This window comes from Protobothrops mucrosquamatus, unplaced genomic scaffold (assembly GCF_001527695.2).
Source record: "Protobothrops mucrosquamatus isolate PMUCROS unplaced genomic scaffold, P.Mucros_1.0 scaffold712, whole genome shotgun sequence".
NCBI classification, from domain to species: Eukaryota; Metazoa; Chordata; class Lepidosauria; order Squamata; family Viperidae; genus Protobothrops; species Protobothrops mucrosquamatus.
Window position 1 is genome coordinate 411,024 of NW_015386993.1, and position 20,935 is coordinate 431,958.

General features: G+C 36.0%; 2 protein-coding genes across 2 annotated transcripts in view; one reads left to right on the forward strand and one right to left on the reverse strand.

Moving 5' to 3' along the window:
• Nucleotides 1-5,692: 5,692 nt before the first annotated feature.
• Nucleotides 5,693-18,736, reverse strand: DRAM2 (DNA damage regulated autophagy modulator 2). The gene is made up of 8 exons (XM_015818306.2): nucleotides 18,581-18,736; nucleotides 16,804-16,960; nucleotides 14,740-14,807; nucleotides 14,016-14,155; nucleotides 10,201-10,378; nucleotides 8,787-8,866; nucleotides 7,684-7,776; nucleotides 5,693-5,823 (listed from the first exon to the last, which is right to left on the reverse strand). Exons 2-8 carry the CDS (start codon nucleotides 16,932-16,934, stop codon nucleotides 5,716-5,718), a joined length of 798 nt encoding a protein of 265 aa, XP_015673792.1. The 5' UTR covers nucleotides 16,935-16,960; nucleotides 18,581-18,736; the 3' UTR covers nucleotides 5,693-5,715.
• Nucleotides 18,737-18,993: 257 nt separating this feature from the next.
• Nucleotides 18,994-20,935, forward strand: part of LOC107289536 (choline/ethanolaminephosphotransferase 1) — a 32,067-nt gene continuing 30,125 nt past the window's right edge. Inside the window, exon 1 of the mRNA XM_015818309.1 lies at nucleotides 18,994-19,067. The gene's annotated coding sequence lies outside the window, so the exon portion shown is untranslated. The remainder of the gene's footprint in view (nucleotides 19,068-20,935) is intronic.

A 20,935-nucleotide genomic window follows, 5' to 3' on the forward strand; every position in this document is an offset into this window, starting at 1 on the left:
TCATGATGCTGGGACTTTGGTGTCTGAGGTGCTGAGCAGCCTTGGGAAATACTGTATACTTTTGCCACCTCCTGGCCAAGGAGTTTTGTGGGATTCCAGGGCCCAACGATGGTCAGACACCTCATTTTTCTGTCAGAGCTTTCAGTGTCATGACTTGTCATGGTCAGGTCATGCTTGATAGCTATGGGATTCTCTGGTGTCACTAACCACTGCAACAAGACAGGTCTACCTTCAGTGACTGATGAACCCAGATGGGTTTCAGAGGGAGCTGGAGATTGTTTCCGATGGTGTGCTGCATAATTCATCTCAACCCTTCATTACCACTTGAAACAAGAGGACTGTTAAGGCTATAGATTGGATTCCTATCCAACCCACCTAGGCAATCTTTCCCTATTACTCCCTGTGATAGGATCCTCTTTCATCCCTGTCACTCCCTGTGATTTACAGAAGAGCTGAGGGAAATTAAATTGAAGATGTCTAGAGCATCACTAGCACATGATAAGGGACTAACTGTCCAAACATGGTTAGACCTGCACTTAAGACTTACCTTGGGGCAGTAAGCAACAACACTTCACCCTTATGTCTGCAGATAGCCATCTGGTAGTCCTATTTCAGATGATATATGTCCTCTTGAGTAGAGCAAGCTCAAACAGCCCCCTATAAGACCACTCAGAATAATTTGCTCAGTATTACAGATAAAGTCACTCAAATTCATTCTCAGTTGCACGCTGGCCTGGTTACAGGTCCTGGGGAGATGCATGGGGCTGGGTCTTGCCCTGTTACCTAAAAATAGTTTGCATTTGAAGGGCCTGGATAGGGTCTTTATGAATGTGAACTTGGCCATCTACTCTTTAGAACTATGACCCTCCTGGTTAACTAAAGCAGCCCAGGGGGGGTATGTGGATGGGTCTAACGATGCATTCTTTCTTAGGTATGGAAGTTGTAAATTTAATAAATAAACTGAACCAATTTTATTCAGTGTCTTAACTCCCCCTTTTGGAATAATTGTTAGCATAGAAGCTCTAGAGGCCCCTGAATGAAATGGATTGTCTGGGCTGCTTTCAGTCAAAATTCAAGCCTTGGAATTGGACAGAAACAGTATTGGTCACACTTTTAAATGATCTCTTGCAAGGGCAAGATGGAGGTTATGCATCCATTCTCCCTCTGCTCGACCTCTCAGCAGCCTTTGATACCATCAACCATGGTATCTTTCTAAATCAACTTCAGGATTGGGGTAGGCAGCACTGTATTGTTTTGGTTCTGCTTTCTTCAGAATTGATATCAGTGTTGATTGGAAATGGGAGAACTTGTCCTGAACCCCTACTACGGTAGGAATGGTGCCTCAGGATTTGGTGGACTCTTTGCTCCTATTTAAAATCTATGTAAAGCCATCAGGTGAGATCACCTGTCACCATGATATGCAGATAGTATCCAATTATATTTCATATAATTACTTCCTGGCAAATTAAATATCCCAGTTCCTGGAGACCTTGGGAGCCTGTATGGGAAAGAGCAGGCTTCGGCTGAACACCAGGAAAGATGAATGGGTAAGGGGCCTTCTGGTTCTAGCATTTTGCCACCTTTGGTACGGGATGGGATTATACTGCCCAAGAAGACCCAATATGCAACCTGGGGAGGGGGGTTCTAGCTTATGACACCTCCTTCAAGGAGCAGGCGGCAGTTGTGGTTAAGTGGGCCTTTGTACAATTGCGTGGTGTGTGCCAATTGTGCCCATTACTAGATTGGGAGGCTCTAGTCATGGTCACTCATACCCTATTCACCTTCCAGGTGGACTATTGTAATGCACTTTACATAGGCTGCCCCTGAAGAGTATTCAGAAACTTCAGCTGGTGGAAAACATTTTTGGTGTGGGCACTTAGGCGTGTTCCTAGAACATCACATAAGCTGCATTGGTTGTCAATTTGCTTCCAGATCCAATTCAAGATTTGACCTTCAGAGCCCTTCACTGCTTGGGCAGGTTATTTGAGGGACTGCCTCTTCATAATTATATCTGCCCATGCCATGAAGTCTGGCATAATAGGGACACTGCAGTTCTATCTGTTAAGGAGTTACATTTGGCAGGACCTAGGAGACAGGCCTTTTCTGCCATGCTACCCTCTCTGTGGAACATCATTCTCCCCACACTGAGACTGGTTGGTAACCATGGTTGCCAACTTTCTGCAAACCCCTCAATATGTGGCTACATCAACAGTCTTGGGGATCTCTGAGAAATGGAGAATAGGTCAGATGGTTATACTGCAATACTAAAGATGCTCATTTCTAATATTTTTTAATAAGGTTGATAGTTTTGTAAAATTATGGAATGTTTTTAAATGTTTTTTTTTATGGGTAACTATATAAATGTGAACGAATGAGCACAAAGGCTTATAAATGATAAATATCCACAAATGCATTTTATCATTTCAACAGCATCTGATTTTATCTTCAAAAATGTTACTTGTGTTTGGTTTAAGTATTGATCACATTGTCTAAATATGATTCCTAATCTGAGGTATTCTTCTGGTTTACTTAAATAAATCTTGGATTCTATATACATGGAGTTGCTTTTGTCTTAGATATCCTAACAACAGAGAGAAGCAACTTCATTTGCAAAGAGACAAGCTGAAGAAAGAATAAGAAAAACTCAGCAGGTTTGTATAAAGTTACTCAGCAAAGAGCTCCAAAGAAGAGATTACGGGTAGTCCACATTTAAGAATGTTGAGACCAAAAACTCCCATCATTAAGCAACATGGTGGTAAATTGAAAAACCACAGAACTGTGCTGCTTAGCTACAGTAATTCTGGCTGCCATTGTTAAAAGAGGACGCGAGTCATTAAGGACATCACATGACACTGACTTCCAAATTCCTGCCCTCTTCCCACCAACTTTGCTTGTGGGAAAGCAGCAGGAAAGATCACAAATTGTGATCACATGATCACGGGGACACTGCAACATCCATCCACTCCAACATTTAGTCATAGCTGCTGATTCAACATTGTTAAGTCTGGATAGACACTGAACGAGTGGTTAAACAAGGACCACCTGTATTATTTATAACAGAAAAGCTAACCTAGGAATATCTAAGAGATGAAGCTTTCTGCAAAGAATAAGAATATATCTACTCTTAAAGGCCCAGAAATAAGAGAAATGAGCTGTAGAGAATCTACTGAAGTATTGAACATGAGTCAAATTTTACCCAAATGTCCATATAATGTCACCCCCGATTATATAAGATAATGTTAAGTGAGCATCATTCCATTTGTTACTGTTTATGTTATCTAAAATATGTAGCCTACTTCTTCACTTGGTCAATTTATAGGATGGTGATGTCTTATGACTCTAGCTTTTCAAGTCCATTTATACAACATATATACTGGCTATCACTGTTTTAGAGGCAGCTGCCAATACTTAATTTTAATATTTCTATGACTACCAATGTAAAGTAAATATGTATTTGTTTTGATTCTACTAAAATCCCTTTTTATATTTCCAAACATTTTCATTGTGACTCCGCTATTTATAATTTAATACCAATATACAATACAAATGAGAGTGTTTATTGTCAATTACCATATGGGTTAAAATTATTAAAACACTAATGTATATAATAGAATTTGAGATTAGTTTAGATAACTTAGAGCCACTCTATGCCATTTCCAGTAATCTATATAAATAAAAATGTAAATGTTTGTTTGTTCAAAATCTTAAATCTCCGAAAGTTCTTCACCAATTGCTTTGAAATTTTCACACGCTGCATTCGAATACGCGCGTTTTTATATACCTATATTATATAGATGTCACACCTGTGACAGGTAAAAACATGTTTTTTGAAAAACAGCGCCATCTGTTGGACGTAAAAGCAACACACGCTTTTGCCAGACTGAGCCACAGCAACGCGTGGCTGGGTACAGCTAGTATTTTAATATAAATTAAGAGAGAGCTAGTAAGGGGAAGCTTGGGAATTTCAAGAAGCAAAAATACCCAGACCATGCTTTTTTTTTTTCATTTCTTTGTCTGAAGACATGCTCTTACCTCTACCCACATTTGTCCCATTATTAAACTTTGTTAATCTAGCTAGTCACAAATTATTGTTCATCTTGAGAATATTGTTTAGGCAAACAATTGTGGTCTGAAAAAGTTACAATGGGAGATATTCTGACAATAGTAGCAACAATTTTATGAGGCATACAAAAAAGCAACTTTTGTCAGCAAACTTTAATATGCAAATTTTTTATTCAGTTTATACAAATCTGTAAGGATATATAATACCATATAACCATTATTATTTTATATTATACATTACAATGTTTTGTGAAATACTTAAAAACTTTTTATATAAACAATTGGCAAAAGTCCATAAAAATCCTTCATTAATAGTAGTATTTTCATATAAAATGATATTTTTATATATTGCATTGAATGTTATATAAGCATATACAGTATTTAAAAATATGGTACTGTGCAGAAGTTTTCGGCAGTTGTGCAAAAATGCTGCAAATTAGGAATGCTTTCAGAAATATAAGTAATAGTTTATTTTTATCAATTAACAAAATGGGAAGTAAGTGAACAGAAGAGAAATCCAAATCAAATCAATATTTGGGGTGACCACCCTTTGCCTTCAAAACAGCATCAATTCTTCTAGGTATACTTGCACACAGTTTTTGAAGAACTTGGCAAGGTTCCTTCAAAGTTGTTCCAAACATGTTGGAGAACCACAGATCTTCTGTGGATATAGGCTGCCTCAAATCCTTCTGTCCTTTCATGTAATCCCAAACAGACGCGATGATGTTGAGATCAGGTCTCTGTGGGGGCCAAACCATCACTCCCAGGACTACTTGTTCTTCTTTATGCTGAAGATGGTTAATTACATTGGCTGTATGTTTGGGCTCACTGTCCTGCTGCAGAATAAATTTGGGGCCAATCACATGCCTCCCTGATGGTATAATGGATAAGTATCTGCCTGTGTTTCTCAGCATTGAGGACACCATTGATCCTGACCAAATCTTGAAATCTGCTGCATTAAGTTTCCTTGGCCGACCACTTTGTCTATGGGCCTAAGTGTTGCCTATTTTTTGTGCTGCTTCAAAAGAGCGTGAACAGCACATTTTGCTTTGCAGTCTGCTTTGCAATCTTTACCTGGGAGAGACCTTGCTGATGCAAGGAACAAGACCTTTTGTCTGGTTTATATTCTGTTTTGCTAAAGTATATGACCTGTGATATAAAACTGTCTTCTATAACCTCACCTTAATAGCAGAGTTTGGCTGTGCCTCACCCAGTTTTAAGCCTTTAAGCTGTTCCTGTTTCAGTTAACGACTGTGTTTCAACCTACATATGAAATTGATGTTCATTAGCCCAACTGGTATAATTGGTTAATCATATACCTGACTCTAATCTACAAAATCCTTGATTTTGTGCAAGTGTATTTTGAAGGCAAAGGATGGTCACCCCAAATATTGATTTGATTTGGATTTCTCTTTTGTTCATTTACTTTCCATTTTGTTAACTGATAAAAATAAACTATTAAACACTTGTACTTCTAAAAGCATTCTTTACAGCATTTTTGCACAACTGCCTAAAACATTTGCACAGTACTGTATATATAGCCTATACTGTATGTGGGCTGATGCCAGTGGAACTAATAGACATTATTTCTGCATATTAAAAAATGGAAGCACTATATGTGAACCAAAGCTTTTTTCTGAGAGGAGTTCTAATTTATATGCTTCCTGTGATTAGTATTCCTTGGTCATCTTCCAGGAGCTGCTCTGGAGTATGATAAAGATTAGGGCCAAAGAGTTTTGTTTCCATGTGCAATGAGATTTTCTACAATAAATGGTGGAAAAGAATGAAATGTATTAGTTAATTTGGTTCTGTTATCATAAAGCAACAGCTAAGTCATCATAGATGTTCACATTAGATCCTACTTTATAGACAAAATAATTAAGGAATCTCATGGGTGTTACTGTCTTAATAATTTTATCAAAGTTCAAAAATTGTACAATGTCATCTCAAATCATTCCATCTTTGAGACTTTGTTCTCTTCCTTGTCTATCCCTTAAAGGGAGTACCTGAAGTCCCTGGGAGTCACTACTTCTAAATGCTGAGTGGGACTGTTTCCAGAGTTTGGTCTGGACTCCTTCCTTTCCCAACAGGTGGAAGGTCTTCCTGGCTCCCTGTGAGATGTTGCTCATGCTCACTATGTTCTTAGAGCCCTTTTCTTTAAAAGCTGTATGATGCTAGTGGGTTGGGCTGCAGAGAATCAGAATGTTTCTAGGCCCAACCATTGATGTCACTGGCCCCAGAAGAACCCCAGGGAAAAATACGCCTCCAAACAGATTCCAATACCAAACAGATATGTTCAAATCCACCACTGATTTGAACACGTACAGTACTACATAAATTCTAGCTTAAAATGGATAATGGGGGGAGGACAAAAGAAAGAAGGGGAGAAATATTCTGCAGCACACTACCTTTACTTTTTTCCCCCATTACTGAGGTAAATTACATATGTTTGTATTTTTTTAGGCTTATAGGCTGCTTCAATTGTATCCAATTTTAAGCAATGTATGCTTCATCTCTCATGATTAAAACAATACAAATTCCAAAAAGTCTGAGCCACCTATTCACAAGTGAAATGCTGGTCAATAGGAGGAAGCGGCAACCAAGGATCAATTTAAGACCTCTGATAATAATGCTCGGAATAGAGACCCAAAGAGAACCCTCCCTCCCTGATCTTACTAAGAGCGCAAATGGCGCTGAGAATAGACAGTGCTGAAAATGTCCAGGTCTTAAGCCATATAGTGCATTTAACAAGCAGCCATAATCAAAGTTTGACCCTTGAGTCCATCAGAAACAAAATTTCACACCCAGTAATCAGAGGAATAGTATCTCTGGTTATATGCATGGCTTTCTACAACACAACAACCATTCTCCCTCCCTTGCCTTGGACTTTCAGCTGAGGCAAAAACCAAAATTCAAATCAGAAACATGATCGTCACACTTCTGAAAGTCTCTCCCTTCACCTAATTCTCAGTAAAGTGCCAGGTCTGCCCTTTCTACAATTAAATCATGGGTTAGGAGACATTTACTATGGGCAGGCTAATATATTACTCTCCAATCCTAATTCAAAAATAAGAAAATGCATTGCTAACAACTGATCAATTTGGTCTTTCTTTTATAGATGCAATTATTTTCAAAAATATAATACTTCAGGATCAGTTTCTGAAAATAAAATAGTCATATGTCTCTATTTAGCTTTAAGCTCAGAAAACCAAGAAAAATAAACATGAAATATTTTGAATAATCACCTATTTTGCTTACAACTAATATCAAAGGCTAACTTTTGTTGCAAAAATTCATAATACATTTTAATAAAGTATTTCCTTAATGTCCTGTAGGTATGGAAAATTGTTTTGATGGCTTCTATTCCACCTCAGCTTCAGATAGATTTACTTAACTTCAAAATATCCAAACATAAGATATTTAGTAAAACAGAAACATCTGTCTATATGACCCAACTCCTATTTGTGGTTCTCATACAACGCTCACTCAAAAATGGCAAATCCCTTGTATATAATTTGGTTCCAACGTCTTTCTCCAATGTCATCTGTAGCCACTGTCCCCAGATTAAGGACACTTTCTGTCTACCAAAGGTTTGCCCACCCTTGCAGTAGAGAAACCTACCTGGAAGTCACGGATGAAAGTCAGAAAAAAACTGAGAAAAGTGAAAGCCAAAGACCATTCAGAAACTGTGGCAATGATATGGACAATGTATCCCTGCAGAAGACATTTTTTTAAAAAAAGTATTATGAGAGTGCTTTTCAATGGTAGAATATCATCAGTTCTAATGGTAAACTCAAGTAATGAAAACCAATAATAAGCACAAGAAAGTTCCTTATTTGATTTTCATTCTATTTAGAATGTTTATACTACTGACTACTGAAATATCTTGATAGTTTACAATTAAAACATAAAATCAAATTAAAACCAACAGATTAAAAAGTTTCAACAATTAAAAACCTGCAAGTTATGTTTCAAGGCCTTTTTAAAAGCAGTCAAAAGGTTTTAGGCAACTATAGGAGAAAATGACTAAATGTTAAAGAGAGCATCACACTTTTATATTTCATTACATTATGTATATTTATGTACATTAAAAAGAAATCCCTAGTGTCTTCCAGACATAATGCTTATGGAACTTGCCTTTGATGCTGGCTAGAGATTATGGGAGCTGAAATTAGTGAAGGCTTTAATGTGTGCTGAACAAATGCAATACCAAAATATAACAAAAAAAGGGAGTAAGACAAATAATTACCTAATTCACAATGGAAGTTATTAATGGCTACTAAACATGATTTATGTATCTACACATATATACAAATTACATACACTTTCTCCATGTTTACAGGCATTATACTACTTGCCGGGGGGGGGGGGGAATAAAATACCTTTTCTTCATGTCCTGTCTTTGAACTTCTCAGAAACATCTAGGAATAAAACTTTGGTCTGATTCAGCAGAAAACCTAACTTTAGGTTTATTATATTCGCTTTATTAAATATTAAAGAGGCTAGACCAGCTACTCTTTTTAAATTGCAGTAATGAAGCCAATTACTAATGAAGTAGACTTCTTGCTTATGTTTTTGTTTGTTTGCAGAACTAAGTATGGTTTTTGGGAAAACAATATATAAACACTACAATGTGTTAAGAATATCTTGGAATGTCTTCTGCAATGCACTTGACATGTTTCATTTGTATCTTCTATTGTCTTTTTAAGAAAAACCAAACTTACTTTCTCCTGGGGATTCCAATGCTGCCTCCGTAGGGATTCTGTTCCACTTAATCTGACTAAAATGAATGTAGAAATAGCCACTTTAATCATTAAGGAATATCTTTGAAATACAGAGGAAATAGCCTTGCTCTCCATCCATTCTTGTTTAACCCCACTTGCTTTTTTTTTAATTTAAAGGCTGTACACCCGGGAGGTTTTGAGAACGGATGGTGTAATCTTTAGTTTAAATGATTTTTTAAAGTTTACCCCATCCTTTTGAAATGTGCCAATAATGCAGCAAATGTCTCATCTGGTCAGTCAGTATCAAATATAATCATGGCATTTCACTCATCCAGAAAATTGTTGTTAAGGATCAGGGGATTCTCAGAAACCCCTGATAATGTGGTTTAAGAGGATGCAGTTGAGAAAAGTATCAACAGAAATCAGGGATTCTAACAGTAACACAAATACTATATTTTTATATCTATATTTATATATAGATAAAATTACAGAAAGTTTTACCTATTGTTGTAGAATACTGTATTATGAAATCCTTTTCACAATCAATACATGTAACATGAATAAAATAAATATGAACACAATGAATACTAACAAATTATTATGTCATAATAGATTCAAATACATGTAATCAAGTGCATGAAATATTATCCAGAGATAAAATACATTCATAAGGGCAATTGCTGACCAGAATCAGGTTGGATATTGAGTTGGGCAGTTTATACATTTATTTATATAAATAAATATATTTTTAAAAAATCATACTATGCAATATGTGTTAATTAGTTTAGCAATATAAAATCATTGATGTTATACACAATGTAGAACATAATGCGTAATATAATACATATATTCAGGGCTTTTTTTCAGCCGGAACGCGGCGGAACCGCGTTCCGGCACCTTTTTCCGGGCCGGCCGCACCGGAAATAGCCCCTCCCAAATTTTACTTGCATCCTGTTCTCTAAAGGGGCGGTCCTAGGGTTTGATGAGGGCGTGGCCAGGTTTGAGTTCCGCCACCTTTTCTCCGAGAAAAAAAGCCCTGCATATATTATACTATATTATACTATATATATAATGTTAAATATATATTACTTCCTTCTGACATCTTTCTACATTACATATCATAAGCTACATACTCCTAACCCAAATAATATCTCAAAACTGTAGACCATGGAAATAAACATCAATGAATTAAGTCATCTTTAAAGATGCAAGATAATTTATTGCAATAGTCTAACATAGCTCTCTGGAAATCAAAAAATAAAGCTTCTGAAGTTTATATATTTTGTTATCTTTCTAGCATTGTTGTAACAAGTAAACATTTTAGCCACCTGAAAATAAAGCATGCTTCATTTAAAATAGACTTTTAAGAAATATCTCTCATTCACCACTTGCACTATTTTACCACAAAGGATACTAGTCGTCATGCTTACTGTGCACCATAGCAGTATTGTAAATCTGATCCAAAAAATATCCTTCCCATGAATTTGTGGTTGCATCTTATAGGAAATAATTGTCTGAACCAGAATATATATGACTCCAATTCCAAATGTGAGGAAAGCTCCAAATATATGGATGAAATATACAGCGTTTTTCTACAGGAAAATAACATAATTTAATGGTTTTTAGAGAATACTGGGGTAATCCTTAAAAGGTTCAAACAATATAACAAAAACTGAATCTTTGAATAGAATCTCTCAAAATTACCAGAATTTTGGCTCAATAACAAATACTGCTATCTGCAAACCATTATAAAAACCTAGAGATTTATAATTATTGGAAGTTCATTATTTTTAATTAAGAACAAGATTGTAATGTTATATATCCTAAAGACAGCAATTTTGCTCAAAGAGGGCAACTTTATTTAATGAGTCTTTTTCTTCCAAACTACAATATTCACCCAATTAAATGAGTAATTTAAGAAAATAATTTCCCCTTTTTCTTTTGTCAGGTTATAATACTGTGAAAAAGTATTTGGCTGTTTAAATTTTCCTGAATGTGTATCTTTGCCACTGAAGATTATTAGAGCTTCTACTGGTATTTCCTAAACAAAGTCAGCTTACATTCAATGTCCCATGGTAAAAAATTAATCAGTCTTCTGATGTGGATACGTTACTGAATTTTCCAAAGAGTGGCTATTCTGTCAAAATTGCTCTAAAAGAACATCATAAAATTGTTCATGAAATCATAGACAAAAAAAAAAAAAAGAACAACATCCAAGGATTTGCAGGCCTCTCCTGCCTGTGCTCAAAGCGTTTATGATTCCAAGATAAGAAGATCACTGGGAAAAATGGGGATTCATGGGCCAGAAGTTTCTGAAGTTTGCCAAAAAAAATCCAACAGCTAAATAAGCAACTAGACTTCAGGAGAATAAATAAGGCAATGGGAAGCTTTATAGGACACCTAGTTGCTATGTCTGGGGGAAACTAAACACTTAATTTGATAATAAGAACCAGCTGTCAAGCATGAAGATGACAATATCACAGTTTGAGGATATTTTTTATTACTTTGGGATAAACAGTCATTTGAGGAGAGAATGAATTTTGTTCATATCACATAATTTTACAGATAATCAACCATAATCTGAAATGCAAATGGGTCATATATCAAAGCAATGATCTCAAACTTACAATTAAGTCTTACAATAGAACGAACGGAAGAGAATAAAATGACTCAAAATATTTTTGAATGATTCAGTGAGTGTCTAAAACTCCATAGAAATTCACCAGGGCTTAAAAGAAAGCAGGTATTGCTGGAGATCCTCAAATATTGTAAAAGGCTGTTAATTATGGGATACATTGGTTATGGTAGATGCCAGAGTAGATGAAACCAGTTATAGTACTGACTTGAGGAAGGCAATTGTTTTCACAAATGCACTTTATGAAATAAACAAGCATTAAATGTTGAGCTTATCTGCTCACTCAGACTTTATACTGTATATCAATATGACTGACTCATAATATTCAGTGGCAAATTATATGCAAAAATTCAGAAAAAATAAAAGGGGCCAATATTTTTCACAGAATTATAAATACAAAAGTATTTTCCTCTGCTGATGATATGTAGGTATTGATTCAAAACTTTCTAAATCTAACCCTACCTTTACATTTTAGTTTATTATAATAGTCATTGAATGCACTGACCCTATTCTATAGCCAAAAAAAGGTTTATGGTTGCAATCCATTACCCTGAGTTAAGATGGGCGGCCAATAAATATTAATAAACAAACAAATTTACAAATAAATAATTAAATTGCCATTTATTCTGCTTTTCCTTCAGTGAGATCAGCATGCTATTCGTGTCATTTCTAAGTAGTTGATCATTAGGCATAAAGACCAGCTTAACTTCAAACAGCTTTCTACATTATGTGTTTTCTGATATATTTCACAAGGACTAACTCTGAGAGATCTATTGTAACTAATCAAAAACTCTCCATGAAGGTTCAAGGATATGAACTCTTCTTTCTCCCAAAATCAGCATTATAAATGGTCATCTATCTTTGGCTTTAAAGGAATACTTTGCAGCAAGTATTTTTCATTTTAAGGCCAAAATGTAAAATCTCAATAGCAAATATTATTGCCATCACAATAAGAAATGCCAGATTCTAACATCACATTCAAAACTGCACCTATTTCTGAGTAGTCATTTGTAATTCATTTGTTCTTCATGAAGTTCTATGGTGAAGGAATTAAGAATGGAATATTGAGAATAAAGAGGCGGAGATTCAAATACATACTTGGCCACAAAATCTAATAAATTACCTTGGCCAGTTGCTATTTCTCTGCCTTAACATATTCCATTGGACTCTATAGAACAAAACTTAGAGAAAAGAAGTACAAATGTAATAAATATACTTATAAAGTATTTTAAAAAATACTTCTTGTGTTTCAGACTTAAATGTATGAGGAATGAGAGACTTGGAATTAACCTTGATATTTAGCATCAACAGTCTGTTTACTTTATGGAAAGAAGGATGCCTCCTAGACCAGAAAAAAATAGTTTAGACTAGAGAATTTTGATAAGATACATAATTAATGTCTTGAAAACAAAATCAATTATTTTCCACAGAATAAGTATCTCTAAACAGCTTTTAACAGCTTACAATCTAGTTACATTTAGTTAGTGTCATAGTATTTATTCAAGGGGAAAAGGTTTTAAATGTGCAGTAACTTATCTACACTCTTCTTAATCACTGGGTTTTTTCTTTCTTTCTTTCTTCTCATTCTTTTCATTTATTTATTTATTTATTAATCACATTTATATCCCGCCCTTCTCCTAGTGGACTCAGGGCGGCTTACAGCCAGTTTAAAACGGAATAACAATACAATATACAAATTTAAAATGTGATTAAAATAAAATATTAATATAGGCCTTTCTTTTTTTTAAAATTATTTAAAAACCAAATTTAAAATACCCCTTAGGCCAGTCCTGCCAGCTGGAATAGCCATGTCTTGAGGGCTACACTGACACCTAGTGTTCATCACACAAAGTATATTTGATGCTTGGAAAAATTATACAGACCAAATAAGCAATAAAGAACATTACCAGCAAATGTTCCTGAGCACACTATTTTATGAGATATGTAAAAGATGCTGATGTTTAGTCCAGAAATGCCAAATACTGTATTTGTTACACTTTCTCAAAGCTTTCTAGTTGTCAGGACTGATTTATTCTGCTAAATTATTATTTCTGAGAAAACATTTCTCAGACACTGAGATTTATTTGCACTGAAATAGATCCTTTTTAACTGTAATTATATTAATAATGTGGTATTTTGCTTGAAAATATATCCATTTTAAAAATATTATCTGGCCTAAATAAAATAAAACCATTCCGAATACCAACAGTTTTTCCCCAAAAACTTAAGAAACTTACATTATTTGATTCATACCATTGCTTATGGTAAATAAAATTAAAAAATAGATATAGAAATACCCTCACTATCCAAATATATTGTATTTGATTGATTGATTGCCAATCAATACCAATTAAAGGTGCTTCCAAGTAGACACATACTATTCAAAATATATTGTGCATCTTGTGCTGTCTCTTACTCCCTGTTTTTTTGGAAGCATGGAAGAAATGGTGGGATTAAAACAATGATGTTCCCAATGTCACACAACGTAACACATACCTTTCTTATCAACCTTCATTTGGGCAGATCCTTAGAATAGGCTATTATGATGAAGATATGTACTTTTGTAATTCAATCATCAAAGACAAAGCACAAACCTGGAAGTTCGCAATGATGCAAATCCCAGAAGAGCTAACCATTCCTAACACTAAGCCAGCCTTATTTAGTCTGAGCATCTTGGGTTCTTCAGGGTTCAAAGCACTGACTTGTTTGTACCGAACATATATGGTGGCAAAAGCTGTCAATGAACAATTGAAACAGAGTAAGAATAGAGAAGTGTGATATTGAATGCAATGAAGACTAAGGCACAATTATAGCCACATGAAAATAGTAGTCTTTTATGCAAGACATAATAAAAGAAATGTAGAAATAAATTAACTGTATGAGGACTCATTTCATGCTATGTATAAGGGGTTTGGAGAAACCTGCCAACCATGATTTTTTAATCCAGCCATTCAATAACTACAGTTAAGTAACTATAGTTTAAATCCTCTGAACATAAATGGAGAGTGAGATACTCTTTAGCTATTCCTGTAATAGCTTAACATTCTGTGCTCCCCTACTCTGCCCAGGGGTTTTTTGAACAGATTTTCAGACTATTTCATTACAATAGATGCAACTCTGTATAACTGTTTTGACCTTTAAAACTCTATAAAAAAGTGTACTGTTTTTGTCTCAACTGCACATACCAACTGCATTGTCCCAAACATCTTTCAGTGAATGTCCTTTTCCTATAGTTTAAAATTTCTTCATCTATGTAGTCTCATCAAAGCCCACATCTAAGCAACCTCAAAAACCCAGAATTATTTTTATTGTACTTACCCAAGAAGGAAGCAAAGCATAACATTATTCCAAAAAAGCATCTTTCTGGAGGCATTGCCCCTGCATCACTGCAAGGTAAGCAACATATGATACTAAGCATCCTACTATGCAATTAGAATGACAAAACTTACAAAATACACAACACCCATTATTAATGTTGACACTAATGATAAGTGATGTAGTATAAGTAAAAAATAAAGATTTATTTGATAACTACATAGATTTTTGCAGGATAGTGGTTTGCCAATACCATTTCCTTCCCAGGGAATGATCAGGTAAGAGAGGGTTTAGCCCACAGATGCATAATGGGCAGAGAAAAAAAAACTCAGAAAGGAACCTCCCTAACTTGTCAGGCAGTAAGACAGATGCAGACAAACTGTATTGAAATAGTTTATTATACAGTAAACTAAGCACAATTATGTTTATCAAAGCATATACATTTAAAAACAGGAAATGCAGATTTGTAAATAATGGCTAATATTTATATAGCACAAGCAGTTACAATGTTTTATGTGGTCAGTTCAGAGTGACTTAAAATTGATAAGGCATAAATCTGAGTCTTAATATTTCTCCTCAGCTTCATTTAAGAACACTGAGCTAAAACAGTCTTCCAGAGTCAAAGCCAAGGATGCCACTGAAGTCCTAAATAGTAATTGATATCAATCATTGATAATATCAATAATAATGAATTTATACTTTAATAAAGCAAAAAAATTGGATGTGGTGGAGAGAGGAGGAAAAGAATAAGTTTCTATGCAATATTTTCAGAAGTAAATGAAAGTTCAGATAGATATTCATCATATATAGAGTTGTAATATACACCAAAGGAACCAAGATGATAAAACTTGACATTATTTGAAATTAAATATATTGGGCCTGTGAACACCTTGGGAATGATCCAATAAGCATCTTTATAGATACTTCTTGACTTATGACCATAAGGCAGCCTGCCATTACAGCTGTAGTTTGCAATGCCCATAAAATGGGTAAACCTTTTTTTTTTTTGCAGAAGTCATTAAGCAAATCCACAGTCATTAAGCAAACACCACAATAATTAAATGAAACCCATTGTTTGCTACCAAATGATTTTGACAAAATTGAAAGTAAATGCCAATTTTCAGTAAAATGTTGTAAATCATGGTCACATCACCACGGGATGCTACAAACGGCCATAAATGTGGACCGGTTATCAAGTGCGTGAAATGTAGTCATGTGACTGTGGAGGAGGAGCAGCCATCAAAATTGACTCATAAGTACCTTTGGTGGAGTCCATTATAACTTCAACTCTGGTTGTTAAGTTGAGAATTGCCTGTATCGTGACGTTCCACAATGAATGGGAACATACAAAACTACCAGTGTATTCCTGTACTTTCTTCATTCCAATTAAGTTCAAGGAGCTTTCAAAGAACATTTCTAAGACACTTATCCTTGTTTCTCCCATTATATATTTGGTCTGATATTTTTTAACAGACAAGCTATTTTGGAAAACATTATATGAATGAAAAATATATTTAAAGTAAGCAAATAAACACAGAAATACATTTGATTTCTGCCACCTCAATTTCAATGGTAACCTTTTGCAAATCTAATTAAAAGAGCAAAGGAAAGAGGAAAGAATCACTTCAGTATATAAATTACATATGTGAAGACATGTAGTTGTAGTGGTGCTGTGGTTAGAATACAGTATTGCAGGCTAATTCTGCTGACTGCCAGCAGTTTGATTCTGACTGGCTCGACTCAGCTTTCCATCTTTCCAAGGTCAATAAAATGAGGACCCAGATTGTTGGAGGCAATATGCTGACTCTGTAAACCGCTTAGAGAGGGCTGTGAAGCACTATGAAGTGGTATAAGTATAAGCGCTATTGCTATATGTGCATGTTATAAGTGCATGTCTATCTATCTTTTGAGTATATTATGAAATAAACTCTATCCATTTTGATATGGGGAGGTAACCTAACTTCATTTTTAAAAAACCTTTAGGGCAAAAAACAGGAGAGTAAGAAAAGTTTCATTGATGTAACATTAGAACATAAATTACAGTGCAAAAATGCAAAGCATACTGACCTGATATAGGGTACCAGAGGGTCAACATGGTGTAAGAAAATTCCAATAACATATGGAAACACTAAAGAAGCAGACGAGCAAATAACCAGGGCAGAAGGGAAGAAACTCAGTCCTTGTTGAAACCACCACATTTCAAAATGATCCACAGATTTAAATACTGAAATAAATAAATAAATAATCAACTTTTTTTTCTTTCTTCTTGCCTTGAAAGCAAATAAATTGTATGTATTTATAACAACACTTCTATATCATCCTATTTTGTTTCAATTCATTATAATAATATACTATCCTTCTGCTCTGTATTTGAAAATATTTCCAGTCCAATCTTTTCAGTGAATTATCGAATCAGGACTTCATTAGAAACAGTATTTTCAGCTTCCCTTTCTAACTCTAGTTCAAATGAAGAAAGCTGTTGTATAAAACCCATGATAAAGTGAACAAACTATTTGAAGCATGTGTGAATGTTCTTAAAAATAGGAAGTGGAGGAATGAAAAATCAAATAATAATGTTGATAACCTTTTAGTCTAAAAATAAGTGGAACCCAATACTGTACAGTTTGGCATATAAACTTTATATTTTGTAATAGAAAGTACAAACAACCACATTTATGCCTCCTCTATCATGGTTATGAATTGTGTTCTGTTTTTAAATATGGTTCGGTAATGGGTAGAATGAAAAGAAACTTATTTTTTCTGTCTTCCATTTTTTTAAGACTTTAAAAAGCACCTGCAAATAAGGGCTGCCTTAACCAGTGAGAAAGTCTGACTGATTCTGCAATTATTTAGAAATATTATCAGCTGTAGAGAATAAAACTCTATCCTGACTTCTAACTCATCTTTATTACATATTGTACCTTAGTAAATGGCATCCATTGTGACTTGTATGGAACTGAGGTGATGGATGCCAATGAAATTCTCTATTTAACTAGTCAAAGTAAACCCTACTGCAATCAATATTTTCTGCAGCCAATTTTGAAACTCAATTGGTCCTTTTCAATGAAACATTTACTCAGTCCTGAGCCAAATCTCAGCCAGTTATCGATCAATCTTTTTATTAATCTCTCTCTCCCTGTAATGCAATTCAAAATTTGAAACCTCTATATAATAATTTGGATCAATTGGAGGAGAAAACTAAACACAGCAAACAATTTGCATCTTTAAATTACATTATCAATAATACTCTCTTTTTTAGAGAAAAGCTTGAAACTGTAGAATGGAGAAGTAGCTATTGTAGTTTCACATTTAGGACCTGCCCATACTTGGTTTTTCTTTCGTTTTAACCAGAGAAAATAGGAAAGACGGGCAAAATAGCTGAATAAAGCCAATTTATTATTATCACTAGCAACTGTCGGTCGGGAACACCTGAATCGGAGGGTCTTTGCTTCAGCCAAGTAGTTCAGCCAGATTGGGAAGAGGCTGGAGGAGAAGGCTATTTCCCAAGGGAAAGTTCTCCTGTCCTCCCCTCTCTCAGGCACCACCGTAACTTAACACTATATTCTCTCTCTCTCTTCTCCTGGTGGTTTGAAAAATACAGAATAAACAACAGCTCCAGCGATTACTTTTCTTGAGCTTTCGCCCTCACCCCGGACATATCCTCGACTTTAAAAAACTGCCTAGCACAGGGGTTCTCAACCTTGGCAACTTTAAGACTTGTGGACTTCAACTCCCAGAATTCCTCAGCCAGCAAAGCTGGCTGAGGAATTCTGGGAGTTGAAGTCCACAAGTCTTAAAGTTGCCAAGGTTGAGAACCCCTGGCCTAGCATGATATAAACTTAACCTCCGCCACCAGCAGCCCGTCGGCAGCGTCCTCCTCCGGCCCGAGAAAGCAGCGCTCTTCCTGCAGGGTGGCGCCTGACTGGATCTAACCCCGTTGTTTCTGCTGGCGAAGCGCGCTCTCACACTCGAGCCTCCCAGACAAGGTGAGTGATTGATTGATCACCTCGCGTTCTCTTGCAACCGTCTCATCTCACCGCTCCGGCTCCCTCCGAGGGGAAGGGCCTATATAAGAAGTGGGACGGGAAAGGACGGGGAAGCAATCAGAGCTCGCGCTCTCCCCTCCCCAACCCCCGCCTGTGGTTGCCGCTTCCTGCCCATGCGCATCAAAGCACCAATCTCCGGGCGTCCCACGCACGCCCCCCCCCCTGCTCGGTTAGTTGCCTGTTCTAGTCGCGCGCCTTTCCTAAGCAACCACGCAGCCGGCTTATTTACGGCAGGCGCAAAAAAAAGGACGTAAACGCGCCTCCTGGGCGAAGAGGCTGGTTAAGGTAAATGCCGGGTATTCTTGGTGTGCTTTAGGATTGGCTCTGTTGGGCGGGAGAAGCTTGGCCTCTGGCCGGCGTCGGGTGTCCTTCGAGTTCAGCCAAAGAAGGTTGACTCGTGTGAGTCTCTGCCTCACCTGCCGCGAGGTTATTCGCTTTGGGTGGGGGGAGGAATGGTCGTCCTTCTTTTCTCTCTTCCTGAGCCTCGTAGGCTCCTGCGCAAGAGACGGGGTGTCGCTTGCGCTGCCTTGTTTTTCCACTCGGAGAGAGAGGGCTGCTGCCGTTTATGCCCGCCCGGACAGGCTGGCAATCCGTCAGTCAGTTCGTGGAGGGAGCGATGTAATCGGAGCAGGCGTTCTTCAAATGCCCGGGGGGACAAGTCAAAACAACCTCCTCCTCCACTAAGCAGAGTTTGTGTACCGACTGGCGCGCATAAAGTCAAATGTGCCTCGGCCTGATATGGCATTTTCAAGATTGAAATATCTGTTTTGAGTTTGTGTTCAAATTTTTTTTTTACTGCTGGGGTATTAGTGGAGATGCATCAGCGTTTCGGGCAAAGTGCTAATTGCCACATTTGCTTTCCTCTAATGCAAAATTAAAATTGGCATCTTGTACATTCTGTAAACACACCTTATTTATAAAAGCACAGTACTCTTTCCTCTCAGTATTTTTGTCACTTAAGTTACATTAAGAGTAACTTAAGATTTCCTTAGGCTTTCTTCTGAAGTGTTTTTATATGTAACTCGCTTAAGGGAATTGCAAAAACTTCTTTTCATTGATTACATTTTCTTGTAGTTGTATTTACTGAGTGAGTGCCTTAGATTTAGGGACATAAATGAATCCGTTAACTAATTTGCTGCAAAATATATATTAATTATATGTTCGTGATTATATAGAAAGCAATAAAATCTATATTAGTAGAGACCTGTTTTAAATACTCTTACGTGAAACTTAATTGTTAAATGGAAAAGCTGATAACTTTAAACAATTGGGAATATGCAGTAGTTTACATGATTATTCCATTGTCTTGAATTTAGCTTACCATACATATCTCTGAAGAGGAGCTTCTGGAAGAAAGAAATATTTGTTGAAATTAATAAAATTTCTCAGGCTAAATCATGTTCAAACTAATTCCAACTCTTGCTCAAATCTTTCTTTATCCAGAAACTAAAGCACAAACTGCATCATAACACACACTTTCCAGTGTTAAATAGAGGAAATCTAAAACTATCCATCTGCCAATAGTCTTATAATTACAATATAGAAATGTTCCTGATTGCAGCCCATAATACTCCTAACATTGGGGCTCCAGTCTCCTCCCTCTTTTGGAATGCATCTGTCATGACGGAAGTGCATCTTCAATATAATCCCTAAAGTAATCCATATATAGTGCTTTCCAGGGAGCAGCAAGAAGTTACTGAATGTGGGTAGCACACTTTAAGTGGAGGGCAAAGATTAAAACAAAGCAAATAGGATTAAGAATTTAATGAACAGGACTTTGTGAAAATTACTAAAAATTGTGATGACTCCGATCAGAAGTAAGACATTTTACCAATAGATATTTTACCCATATTCCATGCTTCTCTGAAGGCTCCTCTAACCAAACAGATTTTTAATGGTATTAATATAAAACTAACCACTTTAAATAGATTGGAGGAAGGGACAAAGGCTTTTCAGGGGAAAAAGTGAATTTATAAAATCTCTCTCTCTCTGATCTTCTGTCTGTTACTACCTCTCATACTAATAGCCTAGGTCCAAATTTTATGGAAAAAAATCTTGTCCTATGGATTATTCTTATTAATCCATTCTTTTGTTTTAATACTTCATTTTCTTCCAAAAGAATGCAAAGTATTTTAGAAAAGCACTATAAAAAT

Excerpts from the sequence above, each read along its gene's own strand:
- DRAM2 (XM_015818306.2), bottom strand. The coding sequence starts at position 16,934 with ATGTGGTGGTTTCAACAAGGACTGAGTTTCTTCCCTTCTGCCCTGGTT. Across the intron at positions 10,379-14,015 it reads GCATCATTGCGAACTTCCAG|AAAAACGCTGTATATTTCAT; the intron begins GTTTGTGCTTTG and ends ATTTTCCTGTAG. Across the intron at positions 5,824-7,683 it reads CTTTCATCCGTGACTTCCAG|AAAATCTCATTGCACATGGA; the intron begins GTAGGTTTCTCT and ends CATTTATTGTAG.